Source organism: Oryctolagus cuniculus, chromosome 8 (assembly GCF_964237555.1).
Source record: "Oryctolagus cuniculus chromosome 8, mOryCun1.1, whole genome shotgun sequence".
Lineage (NCBI taxonomy): Eukaryota > Metazoa > Chordata > Mammalia > Lagomorpha > Leporidae > Oryctolagus > Oryctolagus cuniculus.
Genome location: NC_091439.1, coordinates 93,055,202 through 93,081,123, shown reverse-complemented (window position 1 = coordinate 93,081,123; position 25,922 = coordinate 93,055,202). Strand labels below are relative to the sequence as shown.

Genomic DNA, 25,922 nt, shown 5'->3' with positions numbered 1-25,922 from the left:
AAAAAAAAAGGTTACACTGAAATGCAAATGGCTGAATAGTGAGAAGTTACACTGACCTCAGACACAGAAATAGACCAAAAAAACAAAGGAAGGGCCATGTCCCCAGAGAAGTAATAGAAATTTTCAATGCAGAACAGACAGAACAGAACAGAGGTTGTATGAAGCAGTTCGGAGAGAGGACAGACATGCCCCCTCCAGCCACTCCTGCTTCTACACAGCCAGCTTCAGGCTGAAAAGCACCATCTTCCCAGGTCAAGAGGAGGCTGACTACTGGCAGCTTTCACTGAGGCAGAATTCCATGGTCCCCACTGACTTCAAGCGCGGCCTGGGGTGCTGCTGGGGGTCTCGACAACTACTTTGCTCCATGGACTAAGGCCACATTGTCTTCCTTCCTTCTCCCCATCCTAGTGCCAGACTCAATTCTATCTGCTGAGGTGGAGCAACAGCTGAATTCTGTCCTAAGTCAGGAACAGTGGATGGTTTCACTGCTACTGGAGGCCACTGGGGCTAGAACAGAGGAGCCTGAGGTGAGAAGAGTGGAACCCCTGTACCCCGTGACTGGGGGAGTTCTGAGCATAGGCCACACAGCTGAGAGGGTTGTGGACTCAGAGCTCCCTGCATTCTGGGGACATATCTTGTGGAGAGGTCAGGGACACACTGTGGATGGGTCAGTGTTCTGGGGTGGGTGGGGTGCAGTGGCACTGTGAGCTCACTCTAGGCTGTGAATCAGCTGGTTCTCCCTGGCACACAAAGCTGGGGCTGTGAACATACTATCCAGGTCCAACATCCCCTCCCCTCACTGACTTCAGCAAGAGGTGCTCCACCAGGCCCAACCTGGATGTCACTCTGGACACTTGCACCACCCACAAATGGTGGCCAGAGCTCCCTGGCCCCACGCAGCATACACCTCCAGAACTAAAGAGTAATTCTTAGATACTCTATCAAGTTCTAGAAGCACAGGGAATAAAGTCTTCAACTGAAGAGAGAGTGACAGAGAGAGAGACAGAGAGAGAGAGACAGAGACAGAGACAGAGAGACAGAGAGAGAGAGAGAGAGAAAGGAAGGGAAAGGGAAGGGGAAGGAGAAGGGGAAGCAATTCTCCAGAGGCAATACTAACAAGACTTCCCCAGAGGTACAAACATCAACAAAGAACCACAAAAAAAAAATAACAAGGCAGGCAATAAATCTGCTCAAAGAGAACACAGCAACTCATTCATACTGGACTATGAAGAGGGGAAGACTGATGAAATGCCTGAAACAATTCAAAAGAATACTTATAAGGTTATTTATAAAGAAATAATCCAATGAATTAGGAAGGCAGTACACGACATGGACAAAAAATTAAGCAAAGAGATGGAGATGATGAAGAAAAATTAATAGGAAGTATTCAATAAGTCAAATAAAAATACAGTGGAAAATAACAACAGACTTGTGAGGCAGAAGAAACAATGCTCTATCTAGAAGACAGGTTCTTTGAAATGTCTATCAGGAAAAAAGGGGGGAATAAACTAGAAATACCCAAAACTATGTTAAGAATCTATGAGAGACTGCACCCGCTGGAAGAAGCTCCTGGCTCCCAGCTTCGAATCGGCACAGCTCTGGCCATTGTGGCCAGTTGGGGAGTGAGCCATCGGATGGAAGACCTTTCTCTCTCTCTGCCTTTCTTCTCTCTGTGTAACTCTTTCAAATAAATAAATAAATCTTAAAAAAAAAAAAAAAGAATCTATGAGAGAGGGGGCCGGCATTCTATATGGGTGCTGGTTCTAGTCCCAGATGCTCCTCTTCCAATCCAGCTCTCTGCTATGGCCTGGGAAAGCAGTAGAAGATGGCCCAAGCACTTAGGCCCATGTATCCACCTGGGAGACCCAGAAGAAGCTCCTGGTTCCTAGCTTTGGATCAGTCCAGCTCCAGCCATTTCAGCTATTTGGGGAGTGAACCAGCATATGAAAGACTTTTCTGTCTCTCCCTCTCACTGTCTTTAATTCTACCTCTCAAATAAATAAAACATTTTTTAAAAAGATCTATGAGAGAACATCAACATACCAAATATAACAAGTCTTAGGAATTCCTGAAGCTATGGGGAAAAAGAAATGGCTTAGAAAAACTATTCAGTGAAATAAAAGAGAAAATTTCTCCAATCTGGACGAAGATATGGCCATTCAAACGGAAGAAGTGCATTGAACCCCAAATAGGCTTAATTAGAAAAGATCCTCACTGTGACACATTTGGTCAAACCTTCAAAAGTAAAACATAGAGAGAATACCCTACAGTTTGCAAGAGTAAAATGCCATATCACCTTTAAAGGAAAAGGGGAAAAATAAATAAATAAAAAATTTTTAAAAACCTTCTATCAAAGAATACTTAATCTAGCAAAGCTCTCATTCATAAATGAAGGTGAAATAAAGACCTTCCAGGACAAACAAAAATTTAAAGAATTTCTAATTATCCAGATAGCCTTACAAAAGGTATTTAAGAATGTAGTACATAGAGAAATAGAGAAAGATAGTCAGACTCAAGAAAGAATATGAAGGCAGAAAACCTTCTGGTAAAAAGGCAAAGGAGGCCGGCGCCGCGGCTCAATAGGCTAATCCTCTGCCTGCGGCGCCGGCACTCCAGGTTCTAGTCCCGGTGGGGGTGCCAGATTCTTTCCCGGTTGCCCCTCTTCCAGGCCAGCTCTCTGCTGTGGCCCAGGAGTGCAGTGGAGGATGGCCCAAGTTCTTGGGCCCTGCTGTGGCCAGGGAGTGCAGTGGAGGATGGCCCAAGTTCTTGGGCCCTGCTGTGGCCAGGGAGTGCAGTGGAGGATGGCCCAAGTGCTTGGGCCCTGCACCCCATGGGAGACCAGGAGAAGCACCTGGCTCCTGCCTTCAGATCAGCGCGGTGCGCTGGCTGCAGCGCGCCAGCTGCGGCGGCCACTGGAGGGTGAACCAACGGCAAAAGGAAGACCATTCTGTCTCTCTCTCTCACTGTCCACTCTGCCTATCAAAAAAAAAAAAAAAAAAAAAGGGCAAAGGAGATTTAAAACAAATAAGAACATTTATGGGAAAATGGTAGGACTAAGTCATTATCAATAATAACCTTGACTGTAAATGAACTAAATTATCCAATTAAAGATACACACAAGCTAATGGATTAAAAAAAAAAAAAGCAAGACCCACCTATATGCTACCTACAAGGAACAAACATTTCACAAACACTGAAAGTGAAAGGATAGAAAAAGATATTCCATGCAAATGGAAAAAAACATGAGCCAGAGTAGTTATAATCATTTCAGATAAAACAGACTTTTAAACAAAATTTTTCAGAAGACTAAGAAGGTTATTTTGTAATGATGAAGGGATCAACAAGAATATGTGACTAGCACACAATGCTAGGGTACCCAGTTTTATGAAACAAAGTGTACCTAAAGGGAGAGATAGCTCCAGTATAATAATAATGGGGGACTTCAACATCCCACTTTTATCAATGGACAGATCATCCACATAAAAAGTCAAAGAAACAACAGAGCTACTACTACTGACCAAATGGATCTGATAACTACAGAATATTCCACCCCACAGCTGCAGAATGCACATTCTTTTCAACAGTGCATAGAACATTCTCTAGAAGAAACTATATACTAGGCCATAAAGCAAGTCTTAACAAACTCAAAAATTGAAATCATATCTTCCCTGACCACAATGGAATAAAACTGGAAATTAACAATAAAAGAAATTCTAGAAAACTTACAGAGACTGAACAACATGCTCCTGAATGTACAATGGGTCATTAAAGAAGTCAAAAAAATCCTTTAAATGAATAAAACACACAAAATATCAAAACTTATGAATACAGCAAAAGCATCGTTAAGAGGAAAGTTCACAGCAATAAATGTCTGCATTATAAACTTAGAAACAGTTCAAGTAAATGATCTAATATTGCATCTTAAGGATCCAGAAAAACAAGAAACAAAGCCAAAATCAGTAGAGGGAAATAAACAATTAAAAATAGAGAATAAACAAAATTGAAATTTAAAAGAGCTTTGTAAAAGATCACTGAAATAAAAAGCTGTGTTTATGAAAAAATAAACAAAATCAATGAACTGTTGACCCAAGTAACCAAGAAAGAGGAGGAAAAAAACCCAAATTAATAAAAGCGGAGATGGAAAGGGAGATATCCCAGAAATACAAGAATTATTAGGAATTATTACAAAGAGTTATTTTCCAGCAAACTGAAAATTCTAGAATAAATGGACAGATTTCTGAACACATACCATTTACCAAAATTAAGGCATAAAGACACAGAAAACCTGAGTAGGTCAACAACTGAGACAGAGATTCACTGGGTAATACAGACTCTCCCAACAAAGAAAACCCCAGGACCACATTCACTACTGAATTCTACCAAACTTTTAAGGAAGAACTAATCTCAATTCTTCTTAAATTATTCAAAACAATTCAAAGAGAGGGAACCCTTACAAATTCATTCTATGAGGCTAACATTAACTTAATTCCAAACCAGACAAGGATACAACAGAAAAAGAGGATAAACCAATATCCCTGATGAACAGATGTAAAAATCTTCAAAAAAAAAAAAAAAAAAAAAAAACTAGATAATCAAATCCAACAATGCATCAAAAAGATTATGCACCCAGACCCACTGGGATCTATCCCAGATATGCAGGGATGATTCAACATAGGCAAATCAATAAATGTGATCCATCACATCAACAAAATGAAGGATAAAAACCATATGACTATAGCAATACGTGCAGAGAAAGTATTTGATAACATACAACATCCTTTCCTGATTTTAAAAAAGATACATACATAAGAAACATAAAATCAAAGCAATATTTGACAAACCCACAGCCAGCATTACACTGAATGGGGAAACACTGATAACATATCCACTAATATCTGAAACCAGACAAAGATGTCTAGTCTCACCACTGTTATTCAATATGGTTCTGGAAGTTTTACCCAGAGGCATTAGGCAAGAAAAATAACAAAAGGGGTACAAATTTGAAAGAAGGAAGTCAAATCATCCCTGTTTGCTGATGACATGATTCTTTATATAGGGGAACCAAAAGACTCCACTAAGACTACTGGAACTCCTAACAGAATTTGGTGATACTGCAGGATACAAAATCAACACAGAAAAATCAATAGCAATCTTACACAACACCAAGCCTTTGGTTAAGAAAGAACTTACAAGATCAGTTCCATGCTCAAACACTACAAATAAATCAAATGACTTGAGATAAATTTAACCAAAGATGCGAAAAGTCTCTACAATGAAAGTTACAAAACACTAAGGAAAAAGACAAAAAATGATTAAAAAAATCCTATTCTGGATAGAAAGAATATCAAAATGTCCATACTACCAAAAACAATTTACAGATTTGATGTAATCTCAATCAAAATTTCAAGGATGTTTTTCACAGAAAACAAAAAACCCTATAATTCATATACAAACACAAAAGACCCTAAATAGCCAAAGCAATCTTAAACAATTAAAACAAAGTTGATGGCACCACAATACTAGATTTCAAGACATACCATAGGGCTGTTATAATCAAAACAGCCTGGTTCTTGCACAAAAACAGACATATGGATCACTGAAACAGACTAGATTCCCCAGAAATTAATACACACATCTACAACCAACTAATTTTTGATCAATGAGCTAAAATCATTCCCTGGAGAAAGGACACTCTAGAACAAATGGTGTTAGAAAAATTGGGTTTCCACATGCAGAAGTTTAAACAAAACTCCTACCTGCATCCTATACAAAAATTAACTCACAATGGATCAAGGATCAAGGTCTTCAATGGAAGTCCTAAAACCTGAAACCATCAGATTACTAGAGGAAAACAAGGGAAATGTTGTAGGACATTGGCCTAGGCAAAGACTTCTTTGATCAGACCCCGAAGCATAGGCCATAAAAGCAAAAATAGAAAAATGTTATTACCTGGAGCTAAGAAGCTTCTGTACAGCAAAGGAAAAAACAAATTAAAGAGGCAACTAACAAAATGGTAGAAAAATCTGCAAACTATGCATCCATTATAGAATTAATATCCATAATATTTAAGAGTCTCAAATACTCAGTAACAATAATGCAAACAATGCAGTTAAGAAACAGGCAAAGGATATGAATGGGCATTTTTCTAAGTATTGAATATAAATCACTAACAGACATTAAAAATACTCAGGATCACCAGACGTCAGGAAAATGTAAGTAAAAACTACAATGAGGTATCACCTTATCCCAGTTTGAATGGCTAGCAGAGAAAAGTAAAAAATAACAAATGCTGATGAGGATATGCAGCATAAGATACCCTAATGCACTGTTGGTGGGAATACAAACTGGTACAAACATTATGGAAGATGGTATAGAGATTGTTTAGAAAACCAAAAATAGATCTACCACATGACCCAGCTATCCCACTCCTGGGAATTTATCCAGAAGAAATGAAATCAGCATATGAAAGAGTTACATGCAGCTCAATTCAGAATAGTTAAGACATTCGATCTTTTTTTTTTTAGATTTATTTATTTGAAAGGCAGAGTTACAGTTTGGAGGTGGGAAGAAGAGACAGGTCCTCCATCCACTGGTTCACTCTCCAAAAGACCGCAATAGCCAGAGCTGGGCCAGGCTGAAGCCAGATTCTTCCTGGTCTCCCAAATGGGTGCAGGGGTCCAAGGACTTGGGCCATCATCCACTGCTTTCCCAGGCCATAGCAGAGAGCTGAATCAGCAGTGGAGCATCCAGGACTCCAACCAGCACCCATATGGGATGCCAGCACTACAGGCAGCGGCTTTACCCACTAGGCCACAGTGCTGGTCTCCAGAAAATCTTTTTCTAAGCTGCGTGCCATTTCCCCTACTCAGAAATTATCACATGGCCCATATAATCTACAGAATGAATTTTGCCAACATTTACTGCAAAGTCTTCTCTAGCCTGGGTTTCCCACTGCACTTGTCATGGCCCTTCGTATGTTCTTTGCCCATGGTATTTCCTTCCCTTTCTGTTCCTCTTCATCTAGGTGTAACCAAACCTACTCCATAGCTCCATAGAGTATCTTTTTTTTTTTTTTTTTGTATCTTGAAACGCATTCTCCAGGGAGTTTCCATAACATTTTTTAAAAACTGATTTTAAAATTTTTCATTATGGGGCACAGTTTCTTGCTTTATTTCTGTGATTCACATCATACAGTGACTTCATTTACAATAAACAACAGAATTATTTCTTCTCCATAATCCCTATAATTGGCACAGGGTAGACTTCCAAAATACACTTGTATAGCAATTGAATTCTTAAAATTAAATGTATTTTTTCTATATCCTCATTTTTTCCTTTATGTCATAATTATAGGTGTTTGCTGTTGATGGCTCATAATGACTTGTGAAAGCTGCTGGTTACATTTCCAGGAATTTAGCCACATGTTGCTATTAAAATTAAATTATATGTGCATAATTAAGTAAATCATATTTCAAACAAAATTAATACTTAAAAGTCATCACTACATAATTATTTTGCATTCTACATATTAACACTCTTGAAGTGATGTACCTGTATGTTAGAAATATTATTTAGTTTTTAGTAGTGTGCTATTGTACATCTTTTCCTAACAGTGAAATTTTTTTCATTTTTTAATTTATTTTTTTTATTAAATATAAATTTTAAAAGTACGGTTAATGGATTACAATGGCTCCCCCCCAAAAAATTTCCCTCCCACTCACACCCCTCCCATCTCCCGCTCCCTCTCCCATTCCATTTACATCAAGATTCACTTTCAATTATCTTTATATACAGAAGATCAGTTCAGTATATATTCAGTAAAGATTTCATCAGTAGGCACCCACACAGAAACACAAAGTGTAAAATACTGTTTCAGTACTAGTTATAGCATTACTTCACATTGGACAATACACTAAGGACAGATCCCACATGAAAAGTAAATACACAGTGACACCTGTTGTTGACTTAACAATTTGACACTCTTGTTTATGGTGTCAGTAATCTCCCTAGGCTCTAGTCATGAGTTGCCAAGGCTATGGAAGCCTTTTGAGTTCTCTGACTTCTATCTTATTCAGACACGGTCATAGTCAAATTGAAGTTCTCTCCTCCCTTCAGAGAAAGGTACCTCCTTCTTTGATGGCCCCGTTCTTTTTTTTTTTTTATCTTTTATTTAATGAATATAAATTTCCAAAGTACGACTCATGGGTTACAATGGCTTCCCCCCCCCCCATACCGTCCCTCCCACCCACAACCCTCCCCTTTCCCACTCCCTCTCCCCTTCCATTCACATCAAGATTCATTTTCAATTATCTTAATATACAGAAGATCAGCTTAGTATACCTTAAGTAAGGATTTCAACAGTTTGCTCCCACACAGAAACATAAAGTGAAAAATAATAGATGATTTTTTTAAAATGATGATGAAATCAGATCAGACCTATTGTCATGTTTAATCCCAATGAGAGTCAAGTTGGGAATTGATAATTTCTTTTTTTTTTTTTTTTTACAGAAGATCAGTTTAGTGTACATTAAGTAAAGATTTCAATCGTTTGCACCCTCATAGAAACACAAAGTGAAATATACTGTTTGAGTACTCTTTATAGCATTAAATCTCAATGTACAGCACATTAAGCACAGAGATCCTACATGAGGAGTAAGTGCACAGTGACTCCTGTTGTTGACTTTACAAATTGACACTCCTGTTTATGGCATCAGTAATCTCCCTATGCACCAGTCATGAGTTTCCAAGGCTATGGAAGCCCCTTGAGTTCTCCAACTCTTATCTTGTTTAGACACGGTCATAGTCAAAGTGGAGGTTCTCTCCTCCCTTCAGAGAAAGGCACCTCCCTCTTTGAAGACCTGTTCTTTCCACTGGGATCTCACTCAGAGATCTTTTTGCCAGAGTGTCTTGGCTTTCCATGCCTGAAATACTCTCATGGGCTTTTCAGCCAGATCCGAGTGCCTTTAGGGCTGATTCTGAGGCCAGAGTGCTATTTAGGACATCCGTGATGGCCCCGTTCTTTCCACTGGGATCTCACTCACAGAGATCTTTCATTTAGGTCCTCTTTTTTTTTTTTTTCTTTTTTGGCCAGAGTGTCTTGGCTTTCCATGACTAAAATACTCTCCTGGGCTCTTCAGCCATATCCAAATGCCTTAAGGGCTGATTCTGAGGCCAGAGTGCTGTTTAGGACATCTGCCATTCTATGAGTCTACTGTGGATCCCGCTTCCCATGATGGATCGTTCTCTCCCTTTTTGATTCTATCAGCTAGTATTAGCAGACACTAGTCTTGTTTGTGTGATCCCTTTGACTCTTAGACCTATCAGTGTGATCAATTGTGAACTGAAATTGATCACTTGGACTAGTGAGATGGCATTGGTACATGCCACCTTGATGGGATTGTATTGGGATCCCCTGGCATGATTCTAACTCCACCATTTGGGGCAAGTCCGATTGAGCATGTCCCAAATTGTACATCTCCTCCCTCTCTTATTCCCACTCTTATATTTAACAGGGATCACTTTTCAGTTAAAATTTAAACACTAAGAATAATTGTGTGTTAATTATAGAGTTCAAACAATAGTACTAGAACAAAAAAAAGAGAAACTACTAAAATGGAAAGAGTATTACATTGTACATCAACAATCAGTACAAGAGCTGCTCAAGTCACTGTTTCTCATAGTGTCCATTTCACTTCAACAGGTTTCCCCTTTGGTCTCAGTTAGTTGTCACCGATCAGGGAGAACATATGATATTTGTCCCTTTGGGACTGGCTTAATTCATTCAGCATGATGTTTTCCAAATTCCTCCATCTTGTTGCAAATGACCGGGTTTCGTTGTTTTTGACTGCTGTATAGTATTCTATAGAGTACATGTCCCATAATTTCTTTATCCAGTCTACTGTTGATGGGCAGGCATTTGGGTTGTTTCCAGGTCTTAGCTATTGTGAATTGAGCTGCAATAAACATTAAGGTGCAGACAGCTTGTTTGTTTGCCAATTTCATTTCCTTTGGGTAAATTCCAAGGAATGGGAAGGCTGGGTTGAATGGTAGGGTTATATTCAGGTTTCTGAGGAATCTCCAGACTGACTTCCATAGTGGCTTAACCACTTTGCATTCCCACCAACAGTGGGTTAGTGTCCCTTTTTCCCCACATCCTCTCCAGCATTTATTATTGGTAGATTTCTGCATGTGAGCCATTCTAACCGGGGTGAGGTGAAACCTCATTGTGGTTTTGATTTGCATTTCCCTGATTGCTAGTGAATCCTCATGTGAATGGAAGGGGAGAGGGAGTGGGAAAGGGGAAGGTTGCGGGTCGGAGGGACGTTATGGGGGGGGGAAGCCATTGTAATCCATAAGCTGTACTTTGGAAATTTATATTCATTAAATAAAAGTTAAAAAAATAAAAAAAAAAAGAAAGAGACTTCATTTCAACATTTCTACCATGGGATACCTTCAAGGCCTACTGATTTTTCCTTAGAAGTTTCTCTCAAGCTAACTCCTCCTCTTTCAACAATTTTTATCACTTCACACTGAAAAGCTGGGGCTGCCAAGTCCAAACTCTTCACACAGAATTTCTCAATATCAAATACTGTATAAATGAAAGCAAAACACTATCTAAATAACTTCCAAGAACATTATTTTAAATCCTCAGATTTAAAATGCCTAGGTTTCACAACTTATATCTTAGTCACTTTGGTCACTTCAGGCTTTCTATGTCAATGTCAGTTCTTATCTGTCAACTTGGAGAAGGTAACAGTATTTACTTCATGGGTAACAAAAATCAAATGATTGGACCACTTCAAAGCACTGACAACACTACCTAGCAAACAGTTGAAGCACAGAAGTTTCCCAACCTGTGATGGTTTGATTTAGAGCCTTTTGACTTCACAATGACGTGAAAGTGCTGCACATTCAATAGAAACCATACTCTGCATTTTGGACTTCTATCTCTTCCCAGGTTAGTGGCATGCGGTAAGTAGCTCTGCACAGTGGCAGTGAGTGCAGCTCCCAGGCAGCCCCGTGATCACAAGAGTAACAAGCAACACTCTACAGTGAGCGATACTGCTGAGCTGAACTGCTTCTTAGGTGAGCTCTAGTCGATGCATCTTCCATTTATGATCAATTAACTGGAATATAACTCCATAGTGACGGGGGGGGGGGGGGGGGCAGCTGTACTCAATAAATTCTAGCAATTTCTAATACTCTGTTTTAATAGTTTCAATGGTTCATCATTGCCTTCATAATAAAATACATTCAAAAACTCTCCCTCTTTTTTTCACATTAGGCTTGAGATTTGCTAATCAGAACCTCTCATTTCACAAGAAAAAAAAAATCAGAGGAGAAGCAACCTAAGCTGGGCACTTGAGACCCCCTATACTCTGTCCTAATTTCTGTATCGTCTCCACACTAGCCTACTGAAAGTTTCCAAGATGCTCTCTAGAGCCAGTTTTGTCAGACCTGCCTTTACAGCTCTACCTGGCGATATCTCCAGGGTAAAGAACCACTGCTTTATCTCCATGTGTGCAAATCCAGCCAGTAGAGTCTCGAAGGCCTACCTCAAGCCTCATCTTTTCCAAAAACTTCCCAGTGACTTGTCTACACAATACAGACTTCTTGGTCTGAGCTCCCACAGCTCTGTCAAGTCATTTGACACCGACTGTGAACTCTTTGTATAAAAGCTTCAAAAATTTCTATAGGAGAAATGGTTTATGCTTAGGTCTTGTCTTCCAGAGATTTTAAGCTCTCTGGAGCAGAGCTGTAGTGTCTTGACTGTATTTAAATGTCATCAGTGTACCTTTGCTAGGAAAGAAAAAGCGGATGAGACAGAGAGCAAGAGGGGAAGAGCGAGAGAGAGAGAAAGATGAATATGAGAATAGAGGTGCAGGCTCGTTCCAGAAGTGAGGCTCCATGGGGGGCATATAGAAGCTGGTCTATCCAGTAACCTTTCAGTAAATGAGAAACAAACCAATTGGGGCCAGCAGTGTGGCACCACAGGTTAAAGCCCAGCCTGCAGTGCTGGCATCCCACATGGGCACCAGTTCAAGTCCCTGCTGCTCCACTTACGATCCAGCTCCATGCTAATGCACCTGGGAAAGCAGCAGAGGATGGCCCAAGTCCTTGGGCCCCTGCACCCATGTGGGGGACCCAGAAGAAGCTCCTGGCTTCAGATCAGCTCAGCTCCAGCTGTTTTGACCATTTGGGTAGTGAACCAATGGACTGAGGAGCTCCCTTTCTCTGTCTCTTTCTCTATAACTCTTTCAAATAATAAAATAAATCTTTTTTAAAAAAGGAACCAATATTATTATCATCACCATCTTCATCTGTAACTGGAACTACAGAAGAAAAGTTGGTTTCAGAATCCTTCCGTGTCCCAGCACCCCTTAGCCCTCTCTCCCTACACTCCTACCCGAGCCTGGTATTTGATGTGGTTAGAAGGACCTTAAATTCAGTATCCACCAAGGGCCTCACATCCAGTATGTTTATAACAAGCCATGCTCCATGACCCAAGCTACAAGATGAGATTCTCTCCCAAGAATTGGCTGATTATTTTACTACCAAAAAGCAGTTCACATAGGCAATTTCCTTTATCAGGTATAAACTCAGGATGCAATAATCTGGCCTCAAGAAAGAAATCAAAGAAGCATTTTCAAGATCAGCCCAAGCAGCAGCTCCAACAATAACATTTCCAAATCCTGAGCTGAGGGTAAGAGTATGACTTTCATCAGAAATGACAGGAGCCAGCTGCTTCAAGAAAGATACAAGCAAGGGGAAGAGTGGACATTAAAGAGGACACCAAATGCCAAAGGACTTAGTGAGGCTATAAACACTCACAGAGAAGGGAACACATCTTCTCTCAAAAGCAATTAAAAATTAATTATGATACACTGAAATTCTGAATCCAGACAAGCCCTTGTTTTCCCTCTTCATCCCCTCTAGGCTCTTATCACAAGGCACAGACTTTCTGGTTTGTGTTTGTCTGTGTGCGTGTATGTTTTATTGAAAATCCATTTTCATAGTTAAACATCTTTCATGAAGCTTTTTGGGAAAAAAAAAGATACTGGGACTTTTAAAAATTCCTAATCAAAAAAGAAAGAGTTGAGAACTTAAAAATTCTTCTCATTTTTTAAAATCTGTCTTTTTAACAAATATTTGTTCAATTGCACAATGTTTATGTTCAGGAAAGTCACTTAGGAAAAAACAGCACATTCTTTGGTCTTCCAGAACATGAAATCAGGTAAAAGATCTTTCAAGAAAAGAAAAAGCATGCTTTCAAGAAAAATACCCAAGAGTTTCCTTTGTCTGTCACATCTTAAAATGATGAAATATCAATAGAACATGATAACAAATTAAGTTTATTTTTTAAATATTTATTTATCTATCTCAACGTCAGAGTTACAGAGAGAGAGAGACAGAGACAGAGAGAAAGATATCTTCCAACCGCTAGTTCACTCCCCAGATAGCCACAACAGCCATTGCTGGGCCAGGCCAAAGCCAGGAGTCATGAACTTCTTCCAGGTCTCCCACATGAGTGCAAGAGCCCAAACACTTGGGCCATCTTCTGCTGCTTCTCCCTGGCCACTAGCTGGGAGCTGGATGGGAAGGGGAACAGCCAGGACTGAAACCTATTCCCACATAGGATGCCATCGTCACAGGTGGTGGCTTTACCTGCTAAACCACAATGCTGGCCCAATCTTGGTTTGTAAACAAGCACTTCCAGGGCTGGCACTTTGGTGCAGGGGATTAAGCCTCTGATGGCAACCACAGCACCCCACATCAGAGCACCAGTTCCAGTCCTGACAGCTCTGCTTCTGGTCCAGCTCTCTGTGTGGGAAAGCAGCAGAAGATGGCTCAAGTGCTCAGGCCCCTGCTACCATGTGGGAAGCCCAGATGCAGAGGTAGACTCCTGGTTTCGGCATGGCCCAGTCCCAACCATTGCAGCCATTTGGCAACTGGGGAGTGAATCAACAAATTTAAGATATCTCTCTCTCTCTCTCTCTCTCTCTCTCTCTCTCTCTCTCTGCCTTTCAAATAAATAATTATTTTAAAACATAAAAAAAAGCAGTTCTATTTATACTTCTCGTCACTGGAAATTTTACAGACTTAGGAGCTACATTTTACATTCTACAAATTAGTATTTCTCAAGCCTCTTAGAATTCTTTGATGGATATCACTTTGAAAGATTAAGTCTAGAATGTAAAGCCATGAAAATTAGCATTTGTTCCCAGGGGCAAAGACTAAGGAAAATAAGATAGCTAAGAAACGTAGATAGCATTTTTAAAGATTTTCATGGAAACTTGTGATAATTATACTTCCTAAATACAAAGCAGTCCAGCTTATGGTCTAATAGATGTATGAGAAACAGGGGCGGTCTATCTGGCCACTACATGAGCTTTCTATGCCGCTCTAGCAAAGTACCACAAACTTAGTGACTTAAAACATCACAAATGAATTCTCTCACAATTCTGGAGGTCAAGTGTCTGCAACAGGTCAATGCCAGGCAAAACTCATGGTGTTGGCAGGGCTTCCTTCTGCGGCAAGCTCTGGAAGATTCCCTCTGTTCTTGCATTTTCACCTGCCGGGCACTGCCTGTCTTGCAGTCCTCTTCTTCCATTTTCAAAGCCAGAACATCAGACTGAGTGCTTTCAATCCTGCCATCTCTCTAGAAGGTTCTCCTTTGATCCTCTCTTCCACTTATAAGGACTCCCATCCACAGAATCCAGGATCCTCTATTTTTACTCTAAGATCATTTGAACAGCAACCTTAACTCTTTCTACAAATATAATCCCCCTTTCCCACATATCATAACATGGGCATGGGTTCCAAGCATTCAGACATGGCCATCCCTGAGGGGCCATTGTTCTGCCTTTAACAGTAACCACTTCCCATCCAATGGCCTGGAAAGTGCTCTCAGTTGTGCCACCATTGTACATGTGTGACTCCCCCGCATCTACCCCTCCTTCAACCGTTCCCCTATTTTCCTCCAGGTTAGCCATTCCCCACTCTACTCTTAGCCCCTGTAAGTCAGGGGTAAAATGTCTTAGTCCAGGCCAATGAGAACACCACATCCCCAGACCATGGTGAATGGTTCAAGGACAAGATTATGACTTAAGTCAAGTAGCCAATAAAAGCCTTACTTACTGGAACTGTCCAAAAAAGGGGGGTGTTCAGTCTAGTGGGATGAAAAGTAAAATGACAGCCTAGAGATGTTGGCAACATTCTTTGCCACACCCTGGAGTGGTCACCAGTGTCATCCTGAGAAACACTGCCAACACAGAGGAAAAGTGGAAACAAAACAGGGAGAGAGAAAGGGAGGACAAAAGAGGAAAGGGAAGACAGTGTGTGATCCCTAACATTATTTGAACTCTAGAACCAATTACATCTGATTCCCTTATCAATTTTGTTTTCTTTAATCTGTGTGAACTGGGTGTCTATCATTCACATCCAAAAGTCTTGTGACTTATACAGGCCTTTTCTCTCCGTGAAATGGAAAGAAGATAATTACAACAAATAAGATGAAAGGAAGTGAAAAAAAAATATGCCTGGTGTGCACAAAATATAGTTGGTGCAAATCCAAATCCAACTGCACTATTCTTTACTCATCTATCCTCCCCCAACTGCAATACTCCAAATATCAGCAAAAATACACTGAAACATCAATGTGAAGAGAATATATGAAAACAGAACTCTAAAAGAACTGACACATGGCGAGCTGGGGGGCTGGATAATTTACATACCCATGGCACAGTAAATTAAGGTTCCTGGAGATACAACATGGCAAGCATGACAGCATGCCTATCTAAAAAGTTGAATTAGAATGAAATGCCTCTCTTTGAGTAAACTTGTATTTTTTTTAACAAAGCACAAGTTTAGCAGACAGAATAAGAATAATAGCTAGTATTATAGCTTGCTTGCCAACTGTCCACATTTTCTGAATCCTCATGTAATCATAGCAACTCTATGAGGTAAGTAGCAGCATTATGCCTGTGTTTTATGTAAGAAAGCGACACTTTGAGAAGTTTAAGGTCACCAGGTAGAAAGTGAGTAAGGATGTTAAACCACACTAGTCGGCAGTCTGTGCTAGTGCTATGTGATGGAAGAGAGATGATGAACACTATCAGGTTCTCTACTGCACACATAGTTTAGAGTTTAGATTAAGTCATGGAATTTGCATGTAAAAAAAGATGCTTTATATGTGAAGGAAGGAAGAACTAGCTCTTACGAATAATGATTTAAATTACTATTTTTATTTCTGTATATGCACATTAAATATATTTACCGGGTTGGGTGTGACAGCAGAACATGTTAAGGGGTCACTTAGATGCCTCCATCTCATATCCAAGTGCACGGCATCAAGTTCTATCTCTGCTTCCCATCCAGCTTCCTGCTAATCCAACCTCTTGGAAGGCAGCAGATGAAGGTTCAAGTACTTGTGTTCCTGCCACCCACATGGGAGATCCAAATGGAGTTCCTGGCTCCTGGCTTCTGCCTGGCCCAGCTATTGTAGGCATTTGGGGAGTGAACCTGCACGTCCATGTTCTCCCTCTGTGTCTGCGTGTATGCTTCCCTCTCCCTGTCATTCTGCCTTAAGTAAATAAAATTTTAAAATAAACATTTACTAAGCATGAACAAATAATTATAGGAAATGTGACTTAATGTCTAAGACCACAATACTTGAGAATGTATGTATTTAGTTTGCACGCATTTCCTAAAAATTATTTTTGTTTCATCATTCACTTTAAGAATGAGAAATACTATTTCATGTAGCTCAGAATTTGACCTAAAATCCACAGACTCATCCTGCTGGTTTTGTGGCAATCATTTTTATAAACAATAGTCTGACATTTTACCACAAAATGTCTCCTAGGGATTTCCCTTGAGTCAGCAAAGTCAAGCAAGCTTACTTGGAGAATTAGGATAGATCAATTACATGTGAGAATAGAGGTTCATTATGATAGAAAACTTCCAACATTTCACCATCCATTTCAAAGAATACACAGCTGTCAGTTCTATCCTATGAAGGATGTATCTTTACAGTATTAAGAAGATTATCAAAACACCTGAATATGATTGTTTGTACTTTTGAATACTTATCTGATAACCAGAAAAACAATGAATTTGTTGCATTATCCAGATCATACAACCATACTAAAATTACATTCAAACATCAAGAATGAAGCCAAAATTAAATAATTAAATTTATAAAAGTCAACATTTTCCTATACTGCTAGAGGAGTTTAGTTAGTACAGGTGGTTCCAAAAGCCATTTGTGAAAACACACCTTGTTAATTTGTCTTTACTCAATAACCAACTTCCAGGTCTTGCTCCTAAAGCAGTCATGTGAAACGCAGTCAGAGATCTGCAGAAAACACTGTGGCAACATTCACTATAGTGAGAAAATTGATACTCTTAAGAAAGAGATTGCATAAACCAGGATATATTAGCATGATGGGATTAAAATGATGTCCACAGGAAGTTTGAAATGATATAAAAAACTTATACTCAAATGTTAAATAAAGCAAAAAAGGTATATAAAAATCAGTCTGTGTATTGAAAGAAGACTGACAAAGAATATACACTAAGCTATAACAGCAGTTTGGAATCTGGAGTGATTGTCAAAAATCCAGAGAACACAAAAAAATTGTAGAATACAGTGGGAATCCATGAAACATTTATAATTGCCCATATGGGATTCCAGTGCTGCAGACCAGGGCTTTAACTTGCTGCACCACAGCACTGGCCCCTAATTAGAAAAAAAAAAAATGATTAGTTAAAAGAGTAACTCCACTATTTAGAGTAACGGTATGGAGTAGGAATAAAAGCTGATCTTATTACAGGAACACCAGGGAGGATTCCCAAGATTCTAGTAACAGCACCCCTCTTTGGAGAAGCATTCAAGTTCCATATACACCAATACTCTAAGTCCATCTAGTCCAAGTAATACAATCAATCTCTTCATATCACAACCACTCAGGATTTTACCAGGCAATTTGGAATTGTCCCTTGGAATTTCCAAGGTAACCTAGGTTGGCTACTTACAAGCAAAGAATGCTTAAAGATCATCCTCTGGCAAGCAGAGGCAACCTTGAGGATTTCCTGACATTTCTAAGCAATATTATAAAAATATTCAGTACAGTGAGAAGTGAAAGAATTAGGAAGAAATATTTCAGCTAGACAACAGCAATACATTTCTGGTGACATACAACACACTACACTTAATAACATCTAATCTAAGAAGTTTGAGCATTTAACATTAACCATTATGATGGAGTCATGTGGGCTAAATTCATAAAGCCAATTCCTTGACCCTGGCTAATAGAAGAATAATGGGTTGGATAGCTAAAATTGTAAACTTTACACAGGATACTTGTAAATTGCCTTGTCCACCATCCTCTTTTGTATGGTTGCTGGCAAACTGCATTGCTAGATTTTAATTTGGCCTATCTTATTCCTGACATAATAGGGGAATAATCCTAAGTAGAGTATTAAAAATTTTGTAGGTATTGCAAAATTGCACCTAGATTTCAATTCATCTTTCCTGTTTGCACTTACTAAGCACAAAAACCAATAGGTCATGGCACCTGTGCTTTGTGAGTTGAAAAAAGGAGTCAGTCCTAAGAGGTCTTGGTAACACTGAGTTACTGTATAGCCAGCATCATTATCCTCATTTTCTTGAGGACCAAGAACATATAAGGATACCCAGAATGCAGACAAATCCCAACATGAAAATACCTTGCTTACTAGATCTCTTCATTGAATAACAAATATGTGAAAACCCACAAGGTACCAAGTACTGGGGCAGCAGACTATGGCCTCAAATTCAAGTCTTGGCTGCTACACTTCCAATCCAGTTCCCTGATAAAGCCCCTTGGGAATGCAGCATAAAATGGTCCAAGTACTTGAGCCCCCGCCACCACCATGGGAGACCTGGGTGGTGTTCCAGGCTACTGGTTTCAGCCTGGCTCAACCCATGCCATTGCAGTCATTTGGGAAATGAACTGGGGAATCGAAGATCAATCTCTCTCTCCCTGTTCCTCTCCCTGTCCTTTTCCCTCTGTAACCCTGCTTTTAAAATAAATAAATAAACCTTAAAAAAAAACAAACTACCAAGTACTGTTTTATGTACTGGGATACAGCAGTGATGGAGCCAAAGTCTTTGCCCTCAGAGGTCTACACCAGTGGCAATGCTTACCATATCCCAAAACTAGGTATGTGATGCACTGTAAACCTTGAAAACCAAACACTGTCTGATAATGAGAAAGTATCTCAGTAAACTAGATATCTGAGTGGACAAGATTAGCAACTTCACATTTTTAAGAGTGAAATGTAATGGAATTTGCAACTGGGAAACAGAAACTTAGGGCAGAAAAGGATAAACATGCCTCAGTCTCAACAGAGTGGGGAAGACAGCTGAAAATCACTGTGATTTTTCCTCAAATGATAGCCTAGGTAATCTCCAAGTAGTAATTTATGAAACAAAGGGACTCAGAATTCTTTTTCAGGTTTTCCCATTTCTACAGGATTCGGATTATGTCCTAAGCCACATGTGTCACAGAGCCAATCTTCTTACCCAGTTCGGCCAGCCAGCCAGCCGCCCATAATTACCCTTGGCATTCCACCAAGGCCATAATCTGAGTCAGGAATGAAAGAACTTCCTGATATGCCTCAGAAATACATTAATGATCTCATGAAACATACTTACACATGTATAAATAAACACACTCAAAAATGTGCAAGTATGAATATATGTAAGGGGGTAGGTAGGTAAGTAGGTAGGAAAGTAGACAGGTAGAGAGAAAGTTGCTCTCTGCTTGACAGACAGGCACAGAACTAGGTCAGAGTTCAAAACCTGGTTACCCATTTTCTCTAGGGTGAATCATACTTGTCCACAAACCACGAGGGGCATTTTTGCACTGGCCAGAAAGAGGAGGAAAGCAGCAATATCCCATGTGAGACCCTGCATAGGTGATGACTTCATACATATTCTATGCTGCCCCTATCACAAACTGCCTTCTCCCTTCCTAAATTAAAGTCTGTAGGCTCTAAAGGGTTGAAATGTATCAGGTTAGTTTTAAATGTGTTTCCCAAGCCACACAGTAAATACACATAGATAGATAAATACATAAGTATTGGCAGACATATATAGAGACTGTGGTTCTATTTATCAAAGTGCAGAGAACTGGCAAAATTAACCTATTAGAAATCAGGAGAATGGTGATGGCTCATCAGGGGAGAGTGTGGCATGAAATGGGTACGAATGCTTCTAACAGCCTATGCACTGATCCAGGAGCCATTTACACAGAGCAAATGCTTTGTGAAGAATCAGCAAGGCGTCTATTTAGGTGCATTATCCTGCATGTATATTATAGTTCAACACCCAGTCCTCTCTATAATTTAGCTTCCAAACAATTTAGGTTTACCTCTAACATACAGTTATCTCTTCCTGAGAAATTAAACTATTTGTAAATTAGTCACTGCCATGGAACTCTGGCCAATTGTTTAAGCAATAAAAAAATAAATAAATAAAACCTACAAATCTTACTAGTCTCTCCCTAATGCATTATTGATCAAACAGCACCTCTGGGCAGTTAGAGAAAACCACTTTTAAATCAATTACTGGGGGATAGGGCAACTATATGTATAAGAGCGCATTTTATCAAACCTCCAAAAGATTTTCTTAAATATTTATAAATTCCTCTTCAGAATTACACAAGTGACTAGAACCCAAAGTCAAGTGACAGCTATCACAAAACCTGTGAGCCGAAGTCTACCTACTCTTTGCCTCTTCGTTCAACTTGAAAATAGTTAAATAAAAATAAAGTGACAACTCCTATAACAGAAGATTATGGGGACAAATACATCTACAGCAATGCCTTGCCCTCCTCTTTTCCAAACTGACTTGTCTGCCTCCCTCTAAATTTAAGCACACCTGTACTCTTTATTCCCTGCAAAAGAGGGGGAGGGGGCGTCTACCAAAGTAATTTACATTAACAAAACGACAGGAATGAAGCTCAATACCAGGTCTCTTATATGAGACCATTCTAATTCTACTTGAAAATGTTATCACAGCAATATATATTACATTTTGTGAATGTTACTTTGGTACAATGGGCAAGCTTAAAACATTCATTTCATATTTAAAAGATGAGATGTTTAAGTAATAACATATTTAAGTAATTAAGAATAAGATTCTTTTTTTTTTTTTTTTTTTTTTTTTTTTTTTTTTTTTTTTACCTTTTTGGGGATTGATTTTTTTTTTTTTTTAAATCAAATCCTTGGGGCCGGCACTGTGGCATAGCAGGTAAAGCCGCTCTCTGTAGTGCTGGCATACCATGTGGGTGCCGGTTTGAGTCCCAGCTACTCCACTTCCAATCCAGCTCTCTGCTATGGCCTGGGAAAGCAGTACAAAATGGCCCAAGTCCTTGGGCCCCTGCACCCACTTGGGAGACCCAGAAGAAGTTCCTGGCTTTGGATCAGCGGCGCAGCTCCAGCCATTACAGCCAATTAGGGAATGAACCAGTGGATGGAAGACCTCTCATTCGCTCTCTCTCTGCCTCTCTTTCTCTCTCTGTGTAACTCTGACTTTCAAATAAATAAATCTTTAAAAAAAAAAAAAAAAGAATCAAATCCTTTTTGAAAAAGATTTAGATTGATGGCCAAATGCTATCAACTGCAAATGACAAATATCTCTTCCATCATTGACACTGCATTTTTTAGTGCATCTAACTCTCCTCTCCCTGCCCTTGCCATGAAAGTCTACACTTGCAGATGAGACCAACCAAAGTTAGGCCCTCAGTAGGAAGGAGCATTCTGACATATGTTGGTGTACAATATGCGATGAACACATAGTTTTTCTGACTTCACAATGGTGTGAAAGCCGTATGACTTCAGTAGAAACCTTGGTTCACATTTTGAGTTTTGATCTCCTAGGCTCGTGAGACATGGTGCAATACACGGTTGCGATGCCTAGCAGTAGCTACAGCTCCCAATGAGGAGGGGAAACCACCCACACCCCCAAAATGCTACAGACTACTGTGCTGCCAAGCTATGACGTTCAGTAAGCTAGGTATATTAAATATACATCTTTCTTACAATATTTTCAACTCACAGTGGGCTTACCAGGATGTAGGCCCATTCTAAGTCAAGGAGCCATCAGTACCAACCTCTAGCCTGGATCTGCCCACCCCACCCCCTATCAGTGAACAGGCACCGGCCTCTACTCTACTACAGCAAGTAGCTGAACCACCTCTCAAGCTTCATTCTCCTTCTCTGGCAGATAGGCATGATGGTTTCCCTACCTAACACAGTGACTGTAGATACCAGGTGACATGCACCGAAAGCCATTAGCCACTGCTCTGCACGGCATTTAGTAAACAGCCAATGACTTGTAACAATGTTTGCAGCGGCAGTAATGAAAACTTTTCTCCTACAAGACTTTAAGATTTCACTTAGCAAATATGGAATTTACCAAGACTAACACTTGACCAAAAAAAATTATATTTAAAGTCACCCAAGTAAAGTGTGCATAAAAGACTCTAAACTGTGCACAAAAGACTCTAAATGTAACCTGGCTTCTTGCCACCTGACTTGCAGTCTCTGCATTCCGAATATATTCTTGTAAACTGGTTCAAGAAAGGCTCTGTTACACATCCCTTACACCTCTTGAACCTCAGTCTACTCACCCATAAAATGGGAGTATAATCCCCATTACATGGTAACACTGAGGTTGTAAGTGCTATTTGCAAATGGCCTGAACAGTTCCTTACACATTAGCAGAGAATTATTTTCAGGAAGATGGAATTGGTGAAATCATCGAAGCAGGGAAACTTTCCATGCTTTGTACTCCATTTTCCCTCTCTGTAGCATTTTACAGCTTGCTTTCTGTTCCAATCAGACGCGCTCCTCCTAAGGCTGCAGAAGTGGTTGCCTTGAGTTTATTCATGTCTGAGCCTTCTCCCAGCCCCGCCGTCACCCTCCCAGTACATACCAGTGGCCTGTGCAAAGGCAGTACCAACCTGATGCTTCAAAAGTCCGACTGCAGGGCAACTTTCACATCACTATAATTTAGCCCCAGCAAAGTGCAACCCTCATCCAGGAAGAGGAGGAGAAGAGTGGAAATGTTCCTGGACTACAAATTATATTTCTTTTACCCACCAATGGGAAAAACGTCAGAAACGTATTTCGCTTCGCTGACTGCGGCCCCTACTTTCAAACTAAGATAAGAGTGACATCTGAGAATGAGGCTTACCTATTTGCACCATTTCTTCATTACCAGCCTGGAAGGGGGCGGGGGAGAGGGAGAGTAAGAAAAAGACACAGTTACTGGGTTTCATCTTATCACCTCTGTGCGTCTCATTTCCCCCACGAATGCTTTCCAGGAGCTGGCTAATCAGGAGCCGGTGGAGACTGGGACTGATGCCTACAGGCTGCACCTTAGGTCTGCGCAGGGCTCTTGTGATAGCAGGGACCGCCGATTCAGCAACAATATTAGGGAAGACGGCTGTTTTTCCAGTTTTCGTTTTAATTTAGTATTTACAAAGCCAGCAAAAATTGATAAATAAATACTGACCCTGCAGGGTTCAGTACTAGGTCGAGATTAGAGGAAAAAGGCTGTGAAGTTAAACGGGGCGGGGAAGGAGCCTCAGAGGGGGCCAGATTCACCACAGGCTCGCAGGTCCCCAGTCAGCTACAAAATTCCCTACTTTCCAGCGGGGACCAGGGCAGCTCTCCTAACTCACTGAGAGGCTGCCCCGCGGCCCCGCGCTGCTGAGATCTGCAGCCAGCCAGCGGCTCGCCCGGCCCAGCCTCCGCGAGCATCGGGCTTCACCTTGGAGCTCCCGAAGGTGGGGGCAGGGCCCGAAAGGAACACGGCCGCCCTCCGCTCGGCTTTAAACAGGGGGAGGAGCTGTGCCCCTAGCGGGAGCGGGGAGGAGAGGAGAGGAGGGGAGGGTGGCGGCCGGCGCCGGCAGCCGCTGCCCAGGAAAACGCCGGGCAGGAAGCGTCCCCGGCCCCCCGCCCCAACTGTCAAACTGCAGCCCGGCCGCGGTCCTCCCAGGACACGTGTCTACTGGATCGCTGTCCGGCCCCAGGACTTCCTGCAACCCTCGTGTCCCGCTGCCCGAGACAGCCGTGAGTCAGGCGCAGAGAAAGCCCCGCGAGCCGGGCTCGGGCTGCCGCCACCGGCGCCCGGGCAGCCCGCAACTTCATTCCCGCGCCCAGCCCGCCCCCCCGGAAAGCGGACGCCTGGACGCGGGCCCCGAGGATGCGGAGTGGCTGCGGCCCCAGGTGGGACCAGCCCGGGCCCCGGACTGGGGGCGAGGGTCACAGCCTCCCCTGCAAGTCGACCCCCACACCCCCCAAAAAAAACACCACCCTTCCTGACGCGGAAGATAACAGGGGAGAGTGGGGGAGGAGGGGGCAGAGCAGCGGGGAGAGGGGAGGAACTTTTCCAGGGAAAGGTTGGGTTTGAGTCTCTGATTGTTGTTATTTTCCACTTACTTGTCCATCAGCCGAAGTCCTAACCTCTACCAGAGCGGCTACTATCAACCAAAGTGACAGGAGAACCATCACGAGTCGAGTGCCCTTTGCAACTGCTGGGCAGAGCGATGCCCAGAGCAAACCCCTCCCCAAAATAAGTTCAAAAGGAAAAAAAAAAAGGAAGGAAAAAAAAGGCAGAATAAAAACAAAATGTTCTTCTGTGCTTTGCTTCAGTGAGAAGGAAACGTGAGCTCTGAGACCGGCCCCCCGCTCTCGGCGGCTCTGCCCGCTGCACCTCAGCCCGTCCTCGCCGCCCGCGCGTGCAGCCGGGGAAGGTGCAGCGCGCGCCGGCACGGGCTGCGCCCGGAGAGCTGCAGGGAGCGGGGGCTGCCGCGGCCCGCGCCCCGCGCCGCGCCGCGCCGGCGAGGAGGCTGGAGCGCCGTGGGGGCCTGAGCGGAGCGCGGAGAGTGGCCGGGCGCCCCGGAGCGCGCGGCGGCTGGAGCGAGCGTTGGCGAGAGCGCCGAGCGAGCGGGAGAAAGAGGCAGCGAGAGGGCGCCTCCGCCGCGCACGCAGAGGGGGGCGGGAGGAGCGAGGAGCGAGGGGCGGCGGCGGGCGGAGGCGGAGGGAGGAGGGCGCCGCTCGCCGGCTCCGGGGCTCGCCGCGCGGCCGTCTGCTCGCGGCCCGCGCCCCGCCGGGCGCTCATAAGGCGGCCCCGCGCCCCCCGGGCGGCCCCTCCCGCCGCGGCGCCCACGTCACACGGGCCGGGCCCGCGCCCCCCGCGCCCGGGGCAGCGGTGGAAACCGTCGGGGGCTCTCGGGGCCCGGCCCGGAGCCGGCATCCCCGGAGCCTCTGCTGGCCCCCGACGAGAGCGAGGGGAGGGGCTGGCGGGACGCGCGTGGAGTTCATTATAGGCAGGGGGAGGGTCCGCGGCCGGTAGGAGTCACCTCCGGCCGCCTCCCCTGCCCTCCCGGCGGGAGCGGCTGCAGACACCGGTCGCCTCCCACGTCCCGGGGCCGGGGGGCGCCCCCCGTTTCTTTCAGCGCCTGTTTTTGCTTCCCCGGTCTGGCGGAGCTGGGAGAGAGACCGCGTCCCTGCCGGGGCTCACCGGAAGCCAGCGTTTATCACCGGAGTCCACAGGCCTCGCGGCTCCGGCTGACACCGAGATTAAGTTATCAGAGGCTTTCTGCCCACGGTGGCCCGGAGCCGCCTGCGTGGAGACGGCTCCAACCTGAGGGCTGGCCGCAGTCCCAGCCGAGGCCACTCCCAGGGGTGGACGGCAGCGGGCGCTTCCCCGGCCGGCGGGGACTCCCGACCTCCGCCTTCCACCTCCCGGGAAGAGATCCGGCGCACATTTAAGTAATGTCTACACCTGGAGACGGCCCTGCGGCGGCCTGCCTGATTAAAGCCAGAGAAGCTCCTGTTTCGCTATGAGATGCTTCAATAAGTCA

The 25,922-nt window shown here is 42.7% G+C and overlaps 1 protein-coding gene and 1 long non-coding RNA gene across 6 annotated transcripts in view; one reads left to right on the top strand and one right to left on the bottom strand.

Annotated features, from left to right (window-relative positions):
- The window catches only part of ADAMTS3 (ADAM metallopeptidase with thrombospondin type 1 motif 3), a 319,865-nt gene extending 294,169 nt beyond the window's left edge, over window positions 1–25,696 (bottom strand). For 3 of the 5 annotated variants that reach the window (XM_008267763.4, XM_051820227.2, XM_051820228.2), the window contains exons 1-2: window positions 24,496–24,628; window positions 23,246–23,273 (exon numbers count right to left, since the gene is read on the bottom strand). In XM_008267763.4, coding sequence (XP_008265985.2) covers window positions 23,246–23,273; window positions 24,496–24,564 — 97 coding nt within the window. In that variant the 5' untranslated portion in view covers window positions 24,565–24,628. Of the gene's footprint in view, window positions 1–23,245; window positions 23,274–24,495; window positions 24,629–25,579 lie in introns of those variants that run through there. The other 2 variants (XM_070048039.1, XM_051820229.2) reach the window with 2 other exon arrangements.
- Window positions 23,743–24,697, top strand: LOC138843559 (uncharacterized). The gene is made up of 2 exons (XR_011378404.1): window positions 23,743–24,126; window positions 24,507–24,697. It is a non-coding gene; the product is annotated as an uncharacterized lncRNA (long non-coding RNA).
- Window positions 25,697–25,922: the final 226 nt, after the last annotated feature.